Source organism: Chanos chanos, chromosome 1 (assembly GCF_902362185.1).
Source record: "Chanos chanos chromosome 1, fChaCha1.1, whole genome shotgun sequence".
Lineage (NCBI taxonomy): Eukaryota > Metazoa > Chordata > Actinopteri > Gonorynchiformes > Chanidae > Chanos > Chanos chanos.
This window is the reverse complement of record NC_044495.1, coordinates 62,172,758-62,197,170: the sequence shown is the minus strand read 5'-3', so window position 1 is coordinate 62,197,170 and position 24,413 is coordinate 62,172,758. Positions and strand designations below refer to the sequence as shown.

General features: G+C 46.4%; 2 protein-coding genes across 2 annotated transcripts; one reads left to right on the top strand and one right to left on the bottom strand.

Annotated features, from left to right (window-relative positions):
• Positions 1-5,985: 5,985 nt before the first annotated feature.
• akr1a1a (aldo-keto reductase family 1, member A1a (aldehyde reductase)) lies at positions 5,986-11,418 on the top strand. The gene is made up of 9 exons (XM_030769971.1): positions 5,986-6,023; positions 6,998-7,107; positions 7,644-7,763; positions 8,569-8,720; positions 8,950-9,145; positions 9,553-9,752; positions 10,058-10,130; positions 10,877-10,963; positions 11,117-11,418. The coding sequence occupies exons 2-9, from the start codon at positions 7,024-7,026 to the stop codon at positions 11,180-11,182; spliced, it is 978 nt and encodes a 325-aa protein (XP_030625831.1). The 5' UTR covers positions 5,986-6,023; positions 6,998-7,023; the 3' UTR covers positions 11,183-11,418.
• A 1,434-nt stretch (positions 11,419-12,852) lies between these two features.
• Positions 12,853-24,167, bottom strand: vcp (valosin containing protein). Its single transcript, XM_030769548.1, has 17 exons — positions 24,067-24,167; positions 22,424-22,535; positions 22,051-22,223; positions 21,550-21,692; positions 20,936-21,066; positions 20,692-20,823; positions 20,503-20,605; positions 20,033-20,166; positions 18,650-18,785; positions 17,993-18,105; positions 16,436-16,600; positions 16,168-16,290; positions 15,636-15,848; positions 14,667-14,975; positions 14,241-14,396; positions 13,697-13,851; positions 12,853-13,521 (listed from the first exon to the last, which is right to left on the bottom strand). Exons 1-17 carry the CDS (start codon positions 24,081-24,083, stop codon positions 13,416-13,418), a joined length of 2,421 nt encoding a protein of 806 aa, XP_030625408.1. The 5' UTR covers positions 24,084-24,167; the 3' UTR covers positions 12,853-13,415.
• Between the last annotated feature and the right edge of the window lie 246 nt (positions 24,168-24,413).

The following is a 24,413-nucleotide window of genomic DNA, read 5'->3' as shown; positions in this document are numbered from 1 at the left end:
CATAATTTGGCCTAATTGTGAATATTTAAGACACACCATTTATCAGTAGATTGTGAAAGGGAAAGAGACCTTTAGAAACATTTTGACTGTGCTGTCATCTAATGTAAGGGTATATATAGACTCAACACTGTAACCTAATGTAAAACTCTTCTCCAGGATGCTACCATTTGGGGTTCACTTCCCTCTTTTGAAATGAATTCTAATAACTTTTTACAAAACTTATATTACTGAGTATGAGCTACAAACCAAATCTCACAGGAATTTTCTCCTAGTCCTGCACAACCAGAACAGAGTTTTCTGCAATGTGGTGATTTTGGTTGTAAGAAGGCCTCTTTGATACAGAAGTAACTCCGTTATGATGATGTTTTTTGATCCGTGCTCTCCGATTGGATGCCTCTCTGAGCTGGTCTTGGGTTTGGAGAGATATTTATATGGTTTTTTAATACACAGCTGTGTTTTGATGAGTTTTGGCAACATAATATAATCTTGGTCATTGGATTCTGTTGTTTTGATGTTTGTGTCCAATCTCAGACATTAAATCAGTGTCTTTCTGTGAGGTGACCTGCTGGACTTGTAGATACACAGCATTTCCAGACGTGTGACTGTGAGAGAGAGAGAGAGAGAGAGAGAGAGAGAGAGAGAGAGAGAGAGAGAGAGAGAGAGACTGTGTATGTGTAAATGGTGTGTAAGTGACAGGTGTATAGTAACGTTGCTGTAAAGGGAGATCTGTTTGGGGATCTGTTTGGGGATCTGCTGGGCTGGACCTTTGGCCCAGTCTCTTACTGTGTTGTTTGGATCTGCTCCATTTTCAGTGGTTTCCCTGTATACTGTTATGTGTTTGGTAAATCGTTTTACAACAATACGAAATAAACCTGAGTCTTGACAAACACACCTGCCTTGAGTCGTTCAGTCTGAATGTAATATCTGCCAGCCTGCTAGAGAAACTCAAAGTGCTCCAGTCACTCATTGCCTCCGGTGACATGCCACACGCCTCTCCACGGCCTGGCCTTTCTCACTCAGAATGAGGGCAAATCTGACAGAGTCCACCCTGCTATGTGTTTAGATAGAGAATGCTTTCCTGAAAGCAGTTATACATAGCAACTGAAATACATGACCTCATTTTTACCATGGTAAGAATGGCTATAATGTAAACTAGGGGTGTCAAGTAGCTGAAGTAAAGCCTTGTGCTAACAATGCTGTTTAAACTTCAGTTTCACAAAATATCACCATGGATACAGGCTCATTAAATTATAGTGTTTTCTTGCTACAGCAGTTTGCAGAGCAAAACACACATTTCCCCCCAGAGTCCATCAGCCCTGTTAAACCTGCTTTGATTTTTGTAAAAGCCAAGGTTCTTCCTCCGTTGGAGAATTTAGCATTTTCACACAAGCCTCACATCTTTGGGATCTCTATTCGTGACGCTTTTGATTCAGCACATCTAAAGAGGCGTATTTCACCTGTGTCTCCAGATCATTTTCCTCTCAGAGAACTTAAATGACTTACCCACTGCCAAAGGTCAAATTACCCCTGTACTCTCACCGACAAGTGTGGGGAGTGGTCAACTGGATGAGTGAACGGAGTGACGCTGGTCAGGATCTCCCCTGGGGTGAAAGCCAAGATATTTCAGGTGCTTTAGCAGTGACTGAAACACACACAGTATAGAAAAAACAGTAACGCTTCATTTTGCAGTCTGCTAATTACCAGGTATTAACTAGGAAATGAGATGGTAATAAAATACAGTTATTAGGAAAGTGCCCAAAACAAAACAAAACAAAACAAAAACTGGATAGGAAATACTAAATTATTTCCTGGCAAGCACATAGAAACCTACTAGGAAACTAGATGGCAACAAAATATGGTTATTTGGAAAGTACTCATTAAAAATGTTTAGTAAGTACTAAGTTATTATCTAGGAAGAACATGGAAACCCACTTGGAAACTAGATGGTTAGGGTTAGGGTTAAGGTTAGGGTTAGGGTTAGGGTTAAGGTTGTTGCCATCGAGTTTCCCAGCAGGTTTCTGTGTACTTACCAGGAAATTAGTTAGTGCTTCCTATCCTAATAACTGTATTTTATTACCATCTCATTTCCTAGTTAATACCTGGTAATTAGCAGACTGCAAAACAGAGTGTTACAGAAGAAACACTGTATGTGTGAAAAAGTATACAGTTTGGACAGTGACACACTGTCCACACACACACACACACTGATGCAGGATCAGCTTGTTAAACCTAAACACTAACTTTAATGACTATAAGAGAAAGTACTAGACAGATCTGGGCTGGGCGTTTGCTGGTAACTTCTACCACTAGCACAAAACAACACAATGGCTTTGTCCCTGACAGTGTCTGATCCCCACTGGGAACTCACCATCACCGCCAAGTTCCAGAACATTCTCCATTCTTACTGCTAGTGAAAAACACTGAGAGAGAACCAAGAAGCAACCCCCCTGACAGATCAATCAGCACAGGCCAACAGTACAGCCTCTCCCAGGAGATCGAGACTCAGAGGAATACATGGGCTGGTATGGGACTATTTCTCATTAAATGTGTAAAAAGAAAGCTAGTTGTCTGAAATGTGGATCTCACACATACTGTTATAAAATTCAGTGTAAACAGATCCAGTGTATTTTAAACGCAGTGTCCTGAGCATAAAGGTTAGACTGGCAGATAAAAGGCAACGCTTTGTAGTGTCTTTGTATTGCATTGAGAAACATTATGTTCCTGCCAAGTGATTCCACTCAACCCTGGCCCTGAAAGACTCATTTAACACAGACATCTAGACTGCCATCTTCAGGCAAACCTGAGACCTTATTTTTAATTATTCACACATGCTCTGGTTTCAATACACAGAACTGTACTTACACTAGGAGTAACATAACAGTGGATTCACTCAGTCATTATTAGCCGCGTTTTCTGTCAGCGAATGCTCTAGGGATGGTGTGGATGGACTGTCATTCACGCCTGACATTATTCACTCTCTCTCTCTCTGTTGGCTCTTTTCCACTAGGACGGTGCTGGCACTCTGTGTGTTGGGCACACTTGTCTGGATGCTCTGAGGCCTCCACACTACCAATATCTGCGGGTACGTTATCCGGGAATAACGACGTTATTTCGTCCACCCGAAGTTGCTCGTTAGCATTCGGGGAAAAAACATGATTGACATGTCAGTGCGTTAGCGATTATGTTTCTTCAAATCGATTCATGTCATTGTTGATGGCCACAAGATAAAAATGCCCATTCTGTTTGCAACTCAGGACTTTGATTTCACTAACGAGTCGTTTAATTTATTACACATTACTTAAAAGTGATCGCTATTCTGTAGTCGCTCCCACCGAGTCAGGTGCGGGAGCTAGCGAGACAAAAGCCTAGTGTGGCAGCTGGATTACCCCCGCAACCTGTACATCAAAACGAAGTTTAGAAACTGCAGTTTTTAGCTGTATGTGTTAATTTGTTCCATTTAAACAAACAGTCGCAAGTCGTTTGATTTACTGCACAAAAGTGATCCCTACATTCGCCCCCAACGAGTCAGCGCTAGTTACTGTTGTAAAAGAGTAATTCACGTTTCCCTAGCGAACTGCAGTAACGTAACACATCAAGAATCGCGATTATTCCCTTCAATTGAATGATATTTTTCTGTATATCGTTACTATAAATCGTTTCTTTCTCAAATGCAAAACAGAATCTTTCGATTTATATTTAACTTTTTTTTTCAGTTTCTGATTGTTCATCGTCCCCCAGTCAAAGGAGGAGGAGGTGGTGGTGGGGTTCAGACAGCTCATATAACTTAGTTTAGTAAAAAATAAAAATAGGAGAGAGAGAGAGAGATGAAAAGTACAGTATGACGATGTGGAAACATATTTAATAATTAATGATGTGCCAATATTAAATCAATTTGATGCTTTGAAGGCACAACAATTGCACTGCCAGTGAATATCAGGTTAGAAAATACAGCTGCCCGACTTAACGTGACATCCTATATAAACCACACCCACTTCCGGTCTCATATCCGAAGAGACGGATCACTTCGTTGGTTGAGCAGATACAGATAATGACGTCTCTGTACACCTCTACTGGAGACCACATTTATCAGTCAGCCCTGGGGAGAGAGACAAATCCCAGCGCTCACACACGGACTTGAACCAAAACAAACGCTAATTACATCACCACAAACACAAACCTTTTTTCTACATCACATTTACTGTCTGTTTGTCTTATAAATGGCACAGATCGTGATTCAGGAGGGCTGTTTTCTGTGATTAGATTGAAAGTCTCTCATCCAGCAGACATTATCTACTTTGTTTTAAAACATGTTGTGTTTTGCCAGAGCACCGTTAGCTGTTGTTATAGCTGGGAACAGTTTGACAACAAACGGTGTTTGGCTGTCCTGCAAACTCTAAACCAGTGGTTCTCAACTCCAGTGCCGAGGGACCCCTGTCCTGCAAACTCTAAACCAGTGGTTCTCAACTCCAGTGCCAAGGGACCCCTGTCCTGCAAACTCTAAACCAGTGGTTCTCAACCCCAGTGCCGAGGGACCCCTGTCCTGCAAACTCTAAACCAGTGGTTCTCAACCCCAGTGCCGAGGGACCCCTGTCCTGCAAACTCTAAACCAGTGGTTCTCAACTCCAGTGCCGAGGGACCCCTGTCCTGCAAACTCTAAACCAGTGGTTCTCAACTCCAGTGCCAAGGGACCCCTGTCCTGCAAACTCTAAACCAGTGGTTCTCAACTCCAGTGCCGAGGGACCCCTGTCCTGCAAACTCTAAACCAGTGGTTCTCAACTCCAGTGCCGAGGGACCCCTGTCCTGCAAACTCTAAACCAGTGGTTCTCAACTCCAGTGCCGAGGGACCCCTGTCCTGCAAACTCTAAACCAGTGGTTCTCAACTCCAGTGCCAAGGGACCCCTGTCCTGCAAACTCTAAACCAGTGGTTCTCAACTCCAGTGCCGAGGGACCCCTGTCCTGCAAACTCTAAACCAGTGGTTCTCAACCCCAGTGCCGAGGGACCCCTGTCCTGCACGTGTTTGTTCTAACTCAGGACTGACACACCTGGTTCCACTGATCACTTAATCATCAAGCCCTTGATTAGCTCAGTTAACTGTGATAATGAAGAGTTAAAACAAAGACGTGAAGGACAGTGGGCCCCCGGGACTGAGAACCACTGCTCTATGGCCCACAAGCTCCGCAACTCTCCCTTCTGGAATGTTCCTCTGAGGTTGAAGTGTTTTTCCCCCCTGTGCTGGTTGACTCAGACCGTGCTGAAGGAACCTGACCACATAGGGGTAATGAGTTGGACTTGGGGCAGGGTGTGATGCAGCACGTGAAGCAGGCGTGAAACGGCTCTCTGCCTCTATATTAGTCCTGCAGAGGAGCACCAGCAGAACAACAGAGAGCTCCTCTGTCACAATACATTACATAACATTTATACAAACAGAACAGATCAATATGTTTTCCTGTGTCAAAATACATTATAAGATGTTTATACATACAGGGGGGATGAGGCAGACCAGACAAAAACACTGTCCCTGAGAGATGTCGGTCAGTAACATAAACACTGCTTAAACAGGAGTGTCTAAACAAAACCAACATTCAGAGGACAGGAAAACTCAGAATGAACGCGTCTGTTTCAGTCACTTATAAAGCACCATAAAGTTTTGGCCAGTTTGACACAAAACGTGTTTTTTGTAAAGCTGAGGTTTTGTGTGTAATATTGGTCTGTATTTAAGCATTTGCACTGACACCTTGGCTCTCTCAACGCGATGGTCGCCCTCCATACAAAGCATTTCCAGTAGAGTAACACACAGCGCTGCTCAGGATACTTACTCCCAGGGCCCACAGATAAAACCCCCTCAGATTTGATACATTTAGACAATTACAACAGAGGAAATGTCAGCCAGTGACAGTGAGTTTTTTGGCCCGTTACCATCCCTGGGGTAATAGATAAACCCAGACTTTGACCTCTGTGTATTTAAGGTTAGTGTCATCCATATCTGGACGAGTCTGGACTGCACGCAGAGTGTCTCTGAAGGGTAAGAAAAACGCTGCACATTCAGGGGTTTTTTCACAATCTCTTTAAATGAAATGGGCTTTTAAGGTTACTGGGGAGTCAGAGAGATAAACATTTATTATACAAGCTTTTTCTGGCAAAACAGAGTCTATAAATATCTGGATTATTTTAGGTGTGACCAAAGCAGAATAGCCTGCTCAGTTCATGTGTGGAAAATACTCAAATGTGGCGTGAAATTAAACAGACACTAAATCGTCGAGTCAGCTAAGAGTCGCTAAACACGATTTTATTAAAGAACTACGCACTCCAAAGAAAATACATTACATTTGTGAAAGAAAGAACGACAGAAAAGAAAGAGGGAAGGAAAGAAAGAGAAAGTGCTTTCGAGTGTGTTAATAAATAAGAAAATGGATCCGCTGCAGGAGGCGTCACAGATTTCTGTCTAACCAAGTGACTCTGAACTCATTCAGATACGTCAGAGTAGTTCTGATTTTGATTTCTGGCCAATTATGTAAATTAGCATGTACGTGTTATTGCAGATTAGTGGATAAAGTTAAAAATGACTGATTCTTGAGTAGAGAATCTTCGGTGTCGAGTTTATAATCTGTAAGTGTAGTAATGTGTAATGACGCTTTGTGACCGGTCAGGAGGACCGTTTACAGAGCTCTACTCGACAGCGTTTGACCCACACGGTCCTCTGTGTTCATACTCACCACAACCGCAGCCTGACTGAGTTTTAATATAACCCGGAGATGAGAGATACCGTAGCATTTATCACAATGAGGGCTTTTGTCTGTTAATATCTAACTTCAAAACTCAGATTCCATGCTCCTGTAAAACGCAGGTACATTCAGGGGTCAGTCCTAAAATATGACTTGAGCATGTTGCATATTTCATGCCAAAAGGAGTAAATTTTCTATGTTAACATAAAACATCTCCATAAGAAGATTCTGCTTCATCGCTCTCTGGGAACATTTCCTTTCTGTCGCTGCCCAGGGTGGTGACCTCACCGTGAGAGAACCATGTCCGCTGCCTCCGTCTCTCTCTCCACTGGCCAGTGTATGCCACTGCTCGGTCTGGGCACATGGAAGAGCGCACCTGGGCAGGTAAGAAAAGCAGCTTTCCTCAATGACGTGTTCCTGTGAGAGCCAAGTTACTGAAGCGTTCTGCTGTAGCTTAGCATTAGCATGCTTCGTGTTTGTAAGTAATCGATTTTTATGCTGTTTTTATGAATGGATTGGGCTCCTCTAAGCCAAAGACACTCAGGTCAGTGATGCAGGGAAATGACTGATTAACACTGGTGTTGAAACTCCTCTTTCCAATTATTACCCAGAGCTGGGTCAAATATGCTTAATGTGGTGAAACAACAGAACTGTTTCTAATACGCGTCCACATTTGAATCAGGTTATTGATTAACTCATAGTAAGGATTGTTTACCTATTGAATGATATTGCAAGTGCAAGTAACTCTCTGCTAATGAGTAACTGAGGCCATTGTGTTTCATGTGTCTGTGTGTGTGTGTATGTGTACATGTACATGTACATGTGTGTGTGTGCATGTGTATGTATGTGTATATGTACATGTGTGTGTATGTATGTGTATGTATACGTATGTGTGTGTGTGCGTGTGTGTGTATCTGTAGGTGAAGCAGGCTGTGATAGCAGCCTTGGACACTGGTTACAGACACATTGACTGTGCTGCGGTTTATGGAAATGAGAGTGAAGTGGGAGAGGCCTTGTCTGAGAGACTGGGACCCGGGAAGGTAATCACAGCTGAGGGACACGTCAAAGTACAGACCCCACTCACGTCAGAGTACAGACCCCACTCACGTCAGAGTACAGACCCCACTCACGTCAGAGTACAGACCCCATTCACGTCAGAGTACAGATCCCATTCATGTCAGAGTACAGACCCCACTCACGTCAGAGTACAGACCCCACTCACGTCAGAGTACAGACCCCATTCACATCAGAATACAGACCCCACTCACGTCAGAGTACAGACCCCACTCACGTCAGAGTACAGACCCCATTCACGTCAGAGTACAGATCCCATTCATGTCAGAGTACAGACCCCACTCACGTCAGAGTACAGACCCCATTCATGTCAGAGTACAGACCCCACTCACGTCAGAGTACAGACCCCATTCATGTCAGAGTACAGACCCCATTCACGTCAGAGTACAGACCCCATTCACGTCAGAGTACAGACCCCACTCACGTCAGAGTACAGACCCCATTCACATCAGAATACAGACCCCACTCACGTCAGAGTACAGACCCCACTCACGTCAGAGTACAGACCCCATTCACGTCAGAGTACAGATCCCATTCATGTCAGAGTACAGACCCCACTCACGTCAGAGTACAGACCCCATTCATGTCAGAGTACAGACCCCACTCACGTCAGAGTACAGACCCCATTCATGTCAGAGTACAGACCCCACTCATATCAGAGTACAGACCCCACTCATGTCAGAGTACAGACCCCATTCATTTTTAAAAGCCAAAGTGTGTCCGTGTCTAATGACCCCCAACACGACCCCCTCCACCCTGTGTCCTCTGCAGGCCCTGAAAAGGGAGGAGGTATTTGTGACGTCTAAACTGTGGAACACTAAACACCACCCAGATGATGTGGAGAGCGCCTGCAGGAAGAGTCTGTCTGACTTGGGCCTGAGCTACCTGGATCTCTACCTCATGCACTGGCCAATGGCATTTGAGTATGAGGCACCAAACATCTGCCACACCCTCTTATACAATTAAACAATGTCTATTTATACTAACCACATAACAGTAAATAGCATGTGTGTGTGTGTGTGTGTGTGTGTGTGTGTGTGTGTGTGTAAGTGTGTAATCTGAATGTCTACAATACATTCCTAACAGAAAACATCACACGTCAACTATCCACACACATCCAGCTATCAGCTTATAAAATGTTTCTCTTTGTAGGAGAGGGGACGAGGTGATGCCCAAAAACCCAGATGGAACCATTCGCTACTCAGATCTTCATTATAGAGACACCTGGTTGGCCATGGAGAAGCTGGTGGACCAGGGCCTGGTGAAAGCCATTGGCCTGTCCAACTTCAACGCCAGGCAGATGAATGACATCCTCAGCTTTGCAAAACACAAACCGGTCGTCAACCAGGTAAACATGAGCCGCTCCATCATTTACGGACACATCAGCGCTGGAGTCATCGGACAGGGGTGTGACAAATCACTGTCTGTCTCAACCAGCAGGCAGGATACACATCACCAGCATGAAACTCTGCGCCTCTGTTCCACGTTCAGTACTCTCCTGTTCCTTAGGCCTAAAACCCCTCCTGTGACCTGCTTCTTTCTGTCATAAATATGACTTAACACGGGGCTTTAACTGATGTACATTAACTCTTTCCTTTATGTTCCCTCATAAGCGCATTACTGTGAATTAACCACCACTGCAGTGACATGGGAAAAGGCTGGTCCACTCACGCCTGCGCCTCCTTATGGTATAACCCATCCTCTGCTCAGGCGTGGTATTTAACGCAACACCATCTCTCTGGGTTTTTCCCCCAGGTGGAGTGCCATCCCTATCTGATCCAGACCGAGCTGATCTCGCACTGCCAGAGTCAGGGCGTGGCCATCACCGCATACAGCCCCCTGGGCTCCCCCGACCGCCCCTGGGCCGCCCCTGGGGAGCCCACTCTCCTACAAGACCCCAGGGTCGTCACCATGGCGAAACGCTACGGCAAGACCTCGGCCCAGGTCATCATCAGGTACCTGGACCGGGTCTGGAGTCCGGTCTTACACCTGGACCTTCAAAAGCGGCTTCTGATGTACAAAGTTTGCTTGACGTTACAGGGCGACATCTCACCCTTGTCACTGACATCAGTCAAAAGAAAATTCTTTATGTCATAACCCATGAAATTTGGAGGTCAGAGTTCAGTTTAGACAGCACTGACACAGTGACCTAGGCCTTAGAGTAACGGCTGGCGTGAGAAACATCTCTTATTCCCTCAGTCCGTTATCTCACTCCACTCTGTGAGTCTTTCATTTTGTTTAATCGTTTGATCTTGTGCAGGTGGCAGGTGCAAAGAGGAGTTGTCTGTATCCCTAAAAGCGTCACTCCATCCAGAATCAAGGAAAACTTTGAGGTAAGAAACAAAAAAGCTCTCCAGACATACCCTGAGAGTTAACGCTCTGGACCGCCCTATTGTTGCTACTCTGAGACGAGGTAGAGTGGACTCTACAGCGACCTCTGCAGGACAGTACACAGACAGTATATTGATTACTCCTGAAGACCAGACCTCTACAGTTTGAATGCTGGGGTCAGACAATATTTAACGTGTGGAGTTTTAACAAGGACAACTCCCCCCCCCCACAAACTAATAGATTAAAGCAGGGAGGGCCATTTTTGGAGAGGTAAGACAGTATAGAGTCAATCCCTCGGGACACAGCCTTGTGGCAGGACCACCTCACTCTAAACCAGCTCAACCAATGACCATTCAGACCGTTTTCAGGGCCTGGAGCAGAGTAAGGTGTGTTCAGTGGAGGGCAGGGAGTGGTTGTCTGTGTGTTCAGCCCTACGGAGGGACAGTAGCCTAACTATGAGTTTGTCTGTGTGGTAAAGTGTGTTGGATTATGACAGTGTTTCCAAGTCCTGCTCCTAATGCCTCACAGCTCAGCACATTCTCTCTCTCTCTCTCTCTCTCTCTTTTTCTCCCTGCTGGAACACACCTGACTCAGTTAGTCAAGGGTCTGTGTGTGTTAGAGCGGAGAGAGACCTAAAGCACACAGTGCACTGGGCCATCAGGAACTAGAGCAAGACAGAGCATCAAAAACACACACACAAACGGTTCTCCTGCAGGCAGTCACATGACAGCTTTTCTCCTGTGGGCAGGTGTTTGATTTTGCACTGACTGAAGAGGACATGAAGCAAATCGAGTCATTTAACAGAAACGAGAGGCTCATTGTTCCAGCTGTGGAGGTCAGTGAGGCAACCAACCCCATTACAGAGAGACTTTCCACAGCCATCACACTGTCGCAAAGATCTACAGAAAACACCTAAAAAACCCCCATATCATTAGTCTAGAAATGCCTAGAGGCGTTTGACTCATTACTGGTCTTTCTCTCTCCACAGAGAGATGGGAAGAGAGTTTGGAGGGATGCCATTCATCCGCATTTTCCTTTCAACAACCCTTACTAGCCGCCGTCACCCGATGTCTGCAGCCTGTCCGCAGTCCAGCCGGGCAACGAGCACACAGACACTCTCACATCTTAAGGGCACTGGTATATAATAAATATTATATACCACATTCACAACATCCAACAGCCCTCGCTCACAGACGTGTTCTCTCACATGACTTGACAATATCAATGTTAAAACATCTCGGAGATGGGAATGTTCGACTGAACATGTAATTAAAAAAATGGCGACAAAAATTCTGTCTCTTTCATCAATCACAGAATCACCTGTCTACCCACAAAGTGTCTAATCAACTTCAAACCACTCCTCATCTCATATTCATGGTTAAAATAATGAACGTCTGATGCTATATCCCAGCAGTAGCCTTGTGACCTGTTATTTAGAGGTACGGTATGACACGTAAGCCTGCTGTGATGGCCTGTCTGTTTACCTGGTGTCAGGAGTGCCTGTTCAGCTGAATGAATACATTATAGCTCTTCAGAGTAAACGTCTAAAGACTGCAGAGCCTTGTCACTGTTAAAACTCTGCTGTCACTCACCACATACATGATTCAGACGGTTGTCTCTGTGTATGAGCCAAGGCTGGATTACGGGCCGGGCCAGCGGGCCAGCGCCCCTGCGCCTTAGACTGCCAGAAGGCCTCCGATCCTCAGGCTGCACACAGTGCGATGCCCAAGACATCCAAAGGCAGCTGAACGCCAGGGCCCTCTGTGTGCACAACACAAGCTGACCACTAGGGCCCCCCCAGACCACTCAGTGCTGACAATGTGAGGGGCCCCAGATCCCCTGGCCTCACGGGACCATGACACAGCTCTGGTATGACCTGCTTTTCACTCGACTTCTACTCGTAACTGAAAGTTGACCTCTCCACTGTAGTTAACTACAAGGTCATGACCTGTCAGCTAACGGGACATTTACCAGAACACTCTGAGGTAGCTCCACTGCAACGCGCCGTCAGCAGGGCGATCCGAAATCTATTCCAGTCCTACGTCTCTCATTTTGGTACAGTCCTACATCTCTCATTTTGGTACAGTCCTACGTCTCTCATTTTGGTAAGTGGAGATAACAGATCGTTCAGTCTTCTCCAGATCAGTCATCTTGCCGCACTGAATACTCCGCGTACTTTTGGCCGTTTAAAGTTACTGAATGAGACGCAATACCCTACTCACCCTTCTGAGAGCACACTTACATACCTGTCCATCCCAAACCCTTTAAAACCAAACACTGTTACCAACCTGTCTGTCCTAAACCCTTTAAAACCACACACTGTTACCAACCTGTCTGTCCTAAACCCTTTAAAACCACACACTGTTACCAACCTGTCTGTCCTAAACCCTTTAAAACCAAACACCGTTACCAACCTGTCTGTCCTAAACCCCTTAAAATCAAACAGACTTACATACCTGTCTGTCCTAAACCCCTTAAAACCAAACAGACGTACATACCTGTCCATCCCAAACCCCTTAAAACCACACACTGTTACCAACCTGTCTGTCCGAAACCCCTCAAAACCAAACAGACTTACATACCCGTCTGTCCTAAACCCCTTAAAACCTCCCAAAATGTTAAAACGTGGCTACAGACAGCGGTCTGCAGTGGAGTTACCATGGTGACAGACTGGATCTGAGGAACCCGTCCAAAGTCACGCCACAAACCCACGCACCATTTGGTTTCCATTTCGTGAATTTTATTTTAACATTTTTTCAAACCTGTATTACATTATATGCTACATTCATAAAAAATGAAACTGATAGCAATTCGTTTTTTTTGTTGTTTTTTTTTTTTTTAAGTTTCTTTTTTTATTTTTATTTTTTTTAAATCTTTCAACAGGCTAGTGGGGACCCCCGTCTGTAAAGCTGCTCACAGAGGCTGTGAAAAGTTAAAAGTATGTAGCCAGTCTACTGTGTATGAAGTCATTGAAACACACCCTCACCCACATCACGAGAATATCACAGATTAGCAATAGTCATCCTTTCACAAACCACAGCAAAATACAGGCAGCTACATGCTTTTGCTCCGAGGACAGGGGGGAGAGAGAGAGAGAGAGAGAGAGAGAGAGAGAGAGAGAGAGAGAGAGAGAGAGAGAGAGAGAGATGAGAGGGAAGAAGAGGAGGATAATAAAAAAGAAACATTAAAGAAGCACAGAGTCCTAAAAATGTGGAATTTTTATCTTGGTTGGTTGTATTGTACATGGTGGCCTGTGAGACTGCAGTGGCCAGCTTGGTCTCCGGGGTCTATCCGTACAGGTCGTCATCGTTGTCCTCATTGTAGATGTTTCCTCCACTGCCGCCGGAAGAGCCCTGGCTTGGACCTCCTCCACCCTGATTACTGGATGGGAACCTGTACCAGGAGCACAGTCAGTCAACACACTGCCTTCTTAACAGTACACACCCAGCACATTTTAGCATGAGGACGTGGAGTTGTGTTACGTGTGTGTGTGTGTGTGTGTGTGCGCGCGCGCGTGTAAAAACAGTGAGCGTGAGGACGTGGAGTTGTGCCTGCGTTGACCTCTGACCTGAAGCTGCCGAATCCTCGGCTCTGCTGCAGCGTCTGTGCGAACATCTCGTATTTGCGGATGTCGTTGTCGCTGACGGAGCGGCGGGCGAAACGCATAGCTTCCTCAAAGTGGTCCTTCCTGATCTCAGGCACGGGGTCGTCTTCCTCCACCTCCTAAACGACAGAACGTTCCAGAACAGCCTCATCAACTTCAGCTGCGCTGACTACACTCACACAAAAGCCTTTAACACGCAGACAATAATGCGCCAAACCACCGGTGAGCCTATGAGAGCAGGCGGAGTGGAGCCATCCTGACTGCTCTTATGATGGGTTAGATTTAACACCACTGACTTTGCCTACTGTATGTTTATCTCTGCATTACTGTTCTGACAAACCCTTTTACATCATTATGTGAAACATGAAAAATAAAATAAATTATGAAAAAAAGAGGACAGTAATTGATATGTAAATGAGATGTCACTCAGCCTTGATCTACAGGGAAATACAATGACAGTTACAATCGTTAAACATAATAAGGAAAAACAGACAGTGTGAGAGCAGACCATGGCAGCAGGGTTGGTCTGTCTCTCGCGTTCTCTCCTGATCTCGTTCTCGATGGACTCGCGGATGGCCAGTTTACAGGCCCTCTGACAGATCTCCGTCAGGTCAGCTCCAGAGAATCCGTTGGTCATCTTAGCCAAGAAGTCCAGGTCCACGTCCTACAGCGCCAAAAGACGGACAGATCAGCACAGCCTCGCACGGGTCAAAGGTGAATAAAGGTCTGATGGGCCTAAGTGTTGTCAACATCACTAATACAGTGTACCATGACCAGGAGAACCAAGCGAGTCTACTGAAAACTGTCCACTTCAGCTATCAAAAATCAATCAAAAGTGTGGATCTGAGCAGAGGCTCTGTGTGTCTCTCTACACAAGGAACTCTGGGAATGTAATCAGTGCGTGAGCTGACCAATCAGCTGTGCCTAATCTTACTTTGGAGATAGGCGACTTCCTGAGGTTGGCTTTCAGGATGGCCATGCGAGATTTCTCATCGGGCAGAGGGATGTAGATGAGCTGGTCCAGACGGCCGGGTCGCAGGATGGCCGGGTCGATGATGTCCGGCCTGTTGGTGGCGCCGATGATGAAAACGTTCTTCTTGCTGGACATGCCGTCCATCTCGGTCAGGATCTGGTTGATGACACGGTCGGCGGCTCCGCCCCCGTCACCCACACTCCCGCCACGGGCCTTGGCGATGGAGTCCAACTCGTCGAAGAACAGAACGCACGGGGCGGCTTGGCGGGCCTGAGGAGAGAACACGGACGTCACATTCACATAAGAATTACGTAAACAGCCATCGCAGCAGAGCGCAGGGAAAACAGACAGACAGACAGAAAGAACAGGAACTGAAAACAAAACCCTGAGACACTGGGTGAGGAGATTAATGGACAGACATTGCTGCCAGATCCACTGTGTATCCATCTGACTGAGTGCCCTACACAAACACAGGCCGTGGGGCATGTCTGAGGAGTGTCAAGCCCTTTAAACTCTCCTCACAGGCACAAAGCCAGGCCTTCTGAGAGCAGTCGCAGATCAACAAACCTTAAAACAGAGCTGCTCTGCTTCCTTTCAGAACCACAAGCGCAGATGTTGGTATCTGGCATACGAGTTTTCCTGTTTGTCAAAAACTAAAACTGCTGAATGTACCTGTCTGCAAACCATAATCTCCATGCTCAATGTACCAGTGCTAAATGCCTTACAAAAAACATACATAGTTGTGAACTGATCCGTGTATGTGTCCAACAGTGCATCACAAATCAGTTTGACAGCAGTACACAAGAATCACACAATTAACATGCTTCCCTCATATCTAAAGTTCTAAAACGATGTCCTTTTCCACCATTATAATAAGGTAAGCCACGCCCTGAGAGGGAGGAGCAGATCAGGGTACCACCCCAGTCTCACCTTGTCAAAGATCTCGCGAACGTTCGCCTCAGACTCTCCGAACCACATGGTGAGGAGCTCCGGGCCCTTGATGGAGATGAAGTTAGCCTGGCACTCGTTGGCAATGGCTTTGGCCAACAGAGTTTTACCGCAACCCGGGGGACCGTAGAACAGAACGCCCTTAGACGGGGTCATGCCAAACTTCAGGAATTTGTCAGGATGTTCCACTGGGTACTTCACAAAGAGAAGGAAAAGAGAGAAAACACAAACTTAAAACTTAACAGGTTAATTGTGGAATGATTTCTATTTATTTATTTCTCTCCTCTCTAATATGGTTTACTTATATTAGTAGATCATCTACTTCACCCTGAATGTACACCACCTGATAAACAGAGGTTTCATTTTAACTTTAGTTTCTATTTTCACTTTCAGCTTCACACACACACACACACGACCTCATGACGAGGATATTCATATTTCCATACCAAAGCCCATCCCAGAAGTGTGGGGGATTCCTGAGCCGTTCAGCAGTGACTCAGAGCGAGATCTTTACCTGCACCAGCTCCTGCAGCTCCCTCTTCACATCATCCAGACCACCAATGTCCTCCCAGGTAATGTTGGGCACCTCCACCACCGTCTCACGCAGGGCGGACGGGTTACTCTGACTCAAAGCCCACTGAACACACACACACGCACGCACACACACACATTTAGACGTCAGAAACTTTACAAAAAAAAATGACTTGAAGTTTAGGAGTGAAAACTCTAACAAGACCGAGAGTGGCAGAGTTATGATGGGAAAACACTGATGTCCTTCCTACCCTGAAATCGTCCATGGTGACGGCCAGAGAGTTCATGACCTCTGCGTCGATGGTCTCGTCCTCCAGGTCGATTAGGTCCATCTTCTTTCGGATGGCCTGCAGGGCGGCCTCAGAGCACAGCGCAGCAAGATCAGCACCAACGTGGCCGTGGGTCTCATTAGCAACCTGGGAAAACACACACACACACACACACAAAGGTTGAAGTGAGCTGTTAATGGCATGTGGGTTACTATGTGCAGACGTGAGACAAACAGGAGGACATGGTGAGTCTGAATACTGCATAAGGATCGAAGGCTTTAACGACACAGAACATGTGTCATGGTTTCCATGGTTTAGAGGGAAATTAGACTCTGACCAAGCAGAGAGCACACTGTCTGCATCACATGAGCCACTCTGACTCCGGGACACAAACCCAGCGCACCGAGGAATGTAAGCAAGATGCATATCTTGGCCCACGGTGAGCGGCAGATACCACGGGCTGTTTATCTTCAGTCCAGTCCCAGAGACCAGAACAAGAACAATGCTCACATTTCAGCACAGAGAATCAGCTAACGCTACACAAGCCCTTTACATAGACAGCCTCAGCTAACGCTACACAAGCCCTTTACATACACAGCCTCAGCTAACGCTACACAAACCCTTAACATACACAGCCTCAGCTAACGCTACACAAACCCTTTACATACAAGCTTAACTTTACACTACAGAAAACACTCTTTCCCCCCCGTGTATAAAAACACAAACTGCTGCAACAGAGAAATCTGCTCTGGTGTTACTGCCACTCATCTCACCGAGTTTTAAACTCACCCAACCTGTGGCTCTGCCTTTCTTTGGCACTGTATGCCCAGAAAACTCTACCCAGAGCAGCTACAGCCAGACCACTGTTCGCTCTACCCAGAGCAGCTACAGCCAGACCACTGTACGCTCCACCCAGAGCAGCTACAGCCAGACCACTGTACGCTCCACCCAGAGCAGCTACAGCCAGACCACTGTACGCTCCACCCAGAGCAGCTACAGCCAGACCACTGTACGCTCCACCCAGAGCAGCTACAGCCAGACCACTGTACGCTCCACCCAGAGCAGCTACAGCCAGACCACTGTACACTCCACCCAGAGCAGCTACAGCCAGACCACTGTTCGCTCCACCCAGAGCAGCTACAGCCAGACCAGTGTACACTCCACCCAGAGCAGCTACAGCCAGACCAGTGTACGCTCCACCCAGAGCAGCTACAGCCAGACCACTGTTCGCTCCACCCAGAGCAGCTACAGCCAGACCAGTGTACGCTCCACCCAGAGCAGCTACAGCCAGACCACTGTTCGCTCTACCCAGAGCAGCTACAGCCAGACCACTGTTCGCTCCACCCAGAGCAGCTACAGCCAGACCAGTGTACGCTCTACCCAGAGCAGCTACAGCCAGACCAGTGTACGCTCTACCCAGAGCAGCTACAGCCAGACCAGTGTACGCTCCACCCAGAGCAGCTACAGCCAGACCACTGTACTCTCAAATTTCTCAGACATAAAAGAACCCAGACGCTTTTAAAAGACATGAGTACAAACCTGCTCCAGGTCCACGTCATCTGCCAGCTTCATGTTCTTGGTGTGAATCTGCAAGATTTCCAGACGGCCAGTAGCGTCAGGAATACCGATGTCCACCTCCCGATCAAAACGTCCTATAAACAAACACACACACACACACACCATTAACACAGAACAGAGATGGATAATACACTCTGTAGACAGACAATCTCTGACAGGTGAAATAGTCTAAAAACACTGACTATAGCTAAACTCATACAATGGCAATACATAAGCCCTTCATGGAGATGATGCAAGGTTCCTGTAAGGCTGCTCTACTGTGAGACTGTGATACAGCTCCAATTCACTGATGTGTCTGAATAAAGCTGAACCCAAAGCCCCTCTCAGCTCTGAACCCAAAGCCCCTCTCAGCTCTGAACCCAAAGCCCCTCTCAGCTCTGACACCAACACAACTGGACCACAGCTTCTCTGGCCCTTAATGAGTGCACATGGGCAGCTCTGCACTGAGAGGCTCTGTTCCTAATTTTGTGTGTGAGAGTGAGCGTGTGTGTGAGCATGTATGTGCATGTGTGAGCGAGCGTGTGTGTGTGTGAGCGTGTGAGTGTGTGTGTGTGAGCAAGAGCGTGTGTGAGCGCGTGTGAGCGAGCGTGTGAGAGCGTGTGAGCGCGTGTGTAGTACCGAATCGCCTGAGTGCAGGGTCAATGCTGTTGGGTCTGTTTGTGGCGGCCATGACGATGACATGAGCTCTCTGTTTGAGTCCGTCCATCAGGGTCAGCAGCTGAGAGACAATACGCCTCTCTACCTCACCGTGAGTCTGTAAACACACACACACACACACACACAGATCAGCACTGCAACACAGGCATCTCTCTTCATGAATGCCAGCCTAGGATTATTCCTGGCCTGTCTTCAAGACGAGGACTTATAGTGTTTTTAAAACGCTGTCGGCTTGGACCTCCTGTCGGGCAGCGGCTGTTAAGTGTGCACAGTGGGGAGAGGCAAACGTCAGGCGGGTTTTTATAATGCTGTTGTTTTAGCACACCGTCACTTACATTAGAAGAACTAAAGCGTCTCACTTTCTGTCTGTCACTCACCCTGTCTCTGTGTCTGCCCTGCTGGCCGGTGGGCGGAGTCAGAGAGACTCCGCCAGAACCTTTAACTTCAGCTTTTAATCTTTAATGTAAATTCTGGGAAGTTCAGATAACATGCAAGCTTCCTAAAACAGTGGGAGGTACTGGTCTACCTGAGAACTCACAGGAATTTCTGAAACTTCGCTACCACTTGAATGTCTCTTAGTTTTTATTGTTTGTTTATTTTCTTGAGTGTGATGTAATGAAAATGTACTTTACTTGACACTTAGACCTTCTGAGTGTCATATGGTTTGATCCACAAATATAAAATGTCACATTTGTATGTTATAATCAGTTCTACTAGTCCTCATGAGGCAAGCACAGAACATGTTGAGAACATTTTGTGTGTGTATATATGTTGAAGACCACACCAGACTGAGTTCTCGGGGGCTGAGGTGCATTTTGTTACGCTAATGTGTGTAAATATTCCTCTAAAAGATTAAATCACGACTCCTGACTTTGCTGGGATACACCTGAACAAAGCCTTACTAAAGGCCATGACATTCAGGGATTTTATTCCAGCTTTTCATTCAACTGAAGAGTCAGGAAAGAAGACACCTCCCAAAGCTGCCCATGACTGTACAGAAACACCACAGCACCCTGCAGTGTCTTTAAACCAGTACAACTCTCCCACTCTCTCCCTGTTCCCATGATCTCCATGATCTACATTAACACACACACTCTGACTGGGGCATACACTGCTCTCCTCTCCAGTCAAACACACACTTTACATTAATATTTATGATTCTCATTAACACAGTAACCAGGCAACACACAATCATCCCATACAGCAGCACACACACAGTGCCTCATCCATATACCAGACCCAGTAAACAGGTGCTGAACCACACACACACACACACACACACCAGACCCAGTAAACAGGCCCTGAACCACACACACAGCACACACGCTCGGTCGTTCCTCTCACCTTCTCCCTCTTGGGGGCGATGGCGTCCAGCTCGTCGATGAAGATGATGGCAGGGGCGTTTTTCTCAGCTTCCTCAAAGGCCTTACGCAGGTTACTCTCCGATTCTCCAGCCAGCTTACTCATGATCTCAGGGCCTACAACACACACACACACAGCACACTTCAGTCACTAATGTCAGACAGAACTTCAGTCAGACATACACAGTGTTTCAGAGACTACTGACAGTGAGACGAAGGTCTGAGCTGTCCCAGTCTAATTTTGCCCAAATCCTAATGCTACACAGTTATGTTCACCTACAGACATTCATACATTTCTTCAAATGATAAATCAGCTGGTTTAGAGAACACATGTTCAATACTCTTGGTCAAGGCAAAACATAAACCATTCACATGTTTCCTAATACTCATTACTAATGTGTGGGTTTGTGTAGGACTTGGAGTGAGGGCAGACTGATTTTGTAGTTCTCTGACCGTTGATCAGGAAGAAGAAGGCTCCGGTCTCGTTGGCCACGGCTCGGGCGATCAGCGTCTTTCCAGTTCCGGGGGGTCCATACAGCAGAATGCCACGAGGAGGCTGCAACCCAGAACCTCATTTAAAAACCTCACAGACACAACAGGCAAACATCTCTGAGAGGAAAGGGGCACAAGCGCGTTCCTCACCTTCACGCCGATGGCCTTGAAGAGGGCGGGGTGACGCAGGGGCAGTTCCACCATCTCTTTGATCTGAGCCAGCTGCTTTCTCACGCCTCCGATATCGTCATAGCCCACCTCGTTCAGAGACTCCTCCTCGTCCTGAAACACAGGACACACACACACACACACACACGCACAGACATCAGTGACCAGTCCCTTAACAACCCAGTCTGACATCCACCAACCCAGCACTGGGACCGCAGCTCTCTACCTCGCGTTTGATTGGCTCGCCCTCACAGTGGATGACGGTGTCTGGGGCCACGATGCAGTAAGGACTGGGGTCGGTCTCCACCACCTTAAACTCCACGGCACGCATGCCCCCCCTCACCAGGAAAATGTCACCTGACAAAGAACAGACACGCTTCAGTGATGCAACTGCGACTGGTGGACACTGAAGAAAACACCATATATTTTACACCTCCTGTTTTGGCCTCTGGACAAAAACCAGCGCAAACTGAAACGGTCTGAGGTTGTAAAGAAGCCTTGCTAGAATCCTTACAGTACCGCTCACAGTGTCAGGACCGAACTGGGCCGCGCTGTGCTCTCTGGGCCGGGTTCTGATTCTCCACAAGCCCTCCAAAAGCCAATGTCTATTCTCTCCCTCTCACAATAGAGTATTTCTGCCCTGGACACGACCTCACATTCAAAACAGTCTCATGTTTCATATCTGACCTCTGCAATAACGGTGCTTATAAAACACCCCAGCCGCCAGTCTCTGATTTAACCCCACCCAAAGGCTCACCACACAGGGAACACTCTGACAGTCTGCGAGCTGCTTCTTCAGACACACATACACAGCCTCTCATCTTCACCACTGTTCCTTACCCTTGCGAATGGGCCTGTAGGCCTCCAGGAAGTAGGGCTTGAGGTACACTTCAAACAGGTTTCCAGTGATGCCCTCCACAGTGTCATCGATGGGCAGAACGTGGATGCGCTTCCCATACTTCACGTCTGGACACGGCTGGATGCTGAGTTACATAACAGTGTGTTTTAAAATGCAGTCATCACAATCCAACCAATAAATAAGACTTTAAATGCATTAAGCCTTAAGTGCAGGATAAATGCAAACACACAGTTATTAATTTTGAATGAGCCGAAAAAAGTACACACAGCTGTAGCAAATGGGGGGGGGGGGGGGGGGGGGGGGGGGATGTACACCACTTGACATGTGAGGCTTAATCCACACAGGTAGTCCACAAATGAAACAGGCCACACCATCATTTTAAATCCTGTCATCTTTCTACACACACACTCTCACTCATTAAAGCCCACCTCTCTAGAGATCTTGGGCCTGAGGCCCGCCGGGCATGGCGGTTCTGTTCTCACCTTATGACGTCTCCCAGACGCACCCTGAGGTTGTTACGGACCACTCTGTTCATGCGAACCTTCTCATCTGAGCAGGTGTCATCAGAGAGAACGATGCAGACAGTCTCCCTCCTCTTCTTCCCCTTCAACAGCACCGTGTCTCCTCTGAAGAGCTGCAGCTCATCCATCTTAGCCTACACACACACACACACACACACACACACACACACAGAGTCACATGAGGCATAGTACATGCAAACACACATACACACACACATATATATATACACACACACACACACACAGTGGTTACACCAGAGAGGGGGGGGGGCCTGGGGTGTAATAAGAGGGGGAGGGGCTGCTTACAGGGGAAAGCATTCCAAAGGGACTGTACCTGAGAGAGAGACACCACACTGTTGTCTTCATTGATTGATTCATCAACGATCAACCTGTTGGGTCTGTTCTTTTGCTTAAGAATTGCAGTGGAAAGATCATCATTTTTGGATCTGTGTGGCAAGCAAACAGAAAATGTTCAGGGGAAAAAAAAAACAAACTTTAACACAAATTATTTAAACGTCAGCTATTTTTCTCAAATAGTGCGACAATTTTATTTTTCCATCAAAGACGAAAGTGAAAGGCACATGTATTTAAATGTACCCGTGACATCGTAGTGACATGACGCATACGAGTCGATCTCTAATTAACCTACCTACATGGATCTTCGATTTAAAATGGCCACTTATTACACAGAGAGCTGGTTATCTTCTGACTCAACCACGGACAAAAACGGTTAAGATTACGATAACTCTAGAGTTTTCTACAGTGATCTAGTTGGCTCGTTACCTCAGCTTGCGACGCAGGCCGAGACGTAGCGATACACAGCATGCCACCTAGCAAGGAAGCGCAGTACGGCTAGCAGCCTATAGGCCTTCACATGACAATGCTAAAAGCGATCCCATATTTCATATGTTGGAATTTTAATGTCTGCTAGCGAGTGAACTGTCCAAGAAATACACACGTCAGAACAGATGTTGGATATACAGCTTGTTTTGACGCGGGTTACCAATACGAAACAAAGGCTAGTTATTGTTCCGTTAGTAGACATCCGAATGACACAGCAAATGTCCCGAAACTTAGCTCTACATACAAGCTCATTTCTGCCGAAACTGCTCAATCCAGCAGATGCTTGCTATTTAACATTAAACGTGAAAGTAATGATCGGTAAGTCTTTCGCCGAGTTAAACAAATTCAATCACACCATCAGTGCGTACACTATGTCACAAGTAGCTAATGGTAGCTTGCTAATAATATCGAGAGCGGATACTGACTAGTAATGTGGACAACTTATTACAAGCGTATGCTAGTTAAGCTATCTGACTTGCGTTGCAACGCCTGTCAAAAACATTGGTCACCCATCCAGCCAAAAGAGCGACCAGAAAAGTGATTCCTTAAGTTTTTAGGCCATCATTAGACATTGTTCATTTGCATAATTACTGTTCAAATGAGGCCGTGCCTCCCACTCAAACAGCTTGCCTGAGAGAAATGCATATGATGCCGGTAGGCCACCATGCCTAACCGAGTCAGAATGACTCAGTACGGTTAGCATAGCTTACTTGGCTAACGCTACGTTACAGTTCGCATATGAAAGCTAACGGTAGCCAACTAGCATGTAACTAGCTAGCTTATCCAAATGATGATAGCATAACAAGCGGCACCAGGAGTTCACTAAGCATCCGTTTCCAGTTTCGAAGCCGATGAAGCAATGCAAGTATTTCACTTCAACGCAATCTGTTGAGTAAACAGAACTCAAAGCAACGTATCGTTGAGATTATTTTTATGCTATAAGCTTATAAAACACCTCGTTAGCGTTTAAGCACTCCATTGTCCTATGAACTACAGGTACCAAACCGGTTAGCTCAGAGGCTAAATACCGAATGTTACATTTGACGCGTCTCGGGTGAGCTAAGAGATGTTATACAAAATAATCCGAATACACAAATGTTTTAAAAAATAAAGAGTAACGTTGGTTTTACTCACTCTCCACCCGAAGCCATGCTGCTTCTCCGGTACAATTGTACAAATATTTAGATTGTGTTCGAATAGCTTTTTTAAATTGACCGATTCCAACCTTCACGACAGCTCTGCTTCTCTGCAATGAATTTCAAAACGTCAGCTTAGCCTGAACCTCCTACCGGATAGACAGCCAATCAGACTGAGTTTACGAACAAAAAATTGGCCAATTAAGCAATACATGCGTGGAGACATTCGTACATCATTGGCCAAGGCGGGTTTGGATATACTTGTATTGGTGTATTTTCTGATGCCTGTGAACTGTCTCTGTCGGATTGGTTGAAGTAGAATTTAGACAATTAAATTTCCAACAG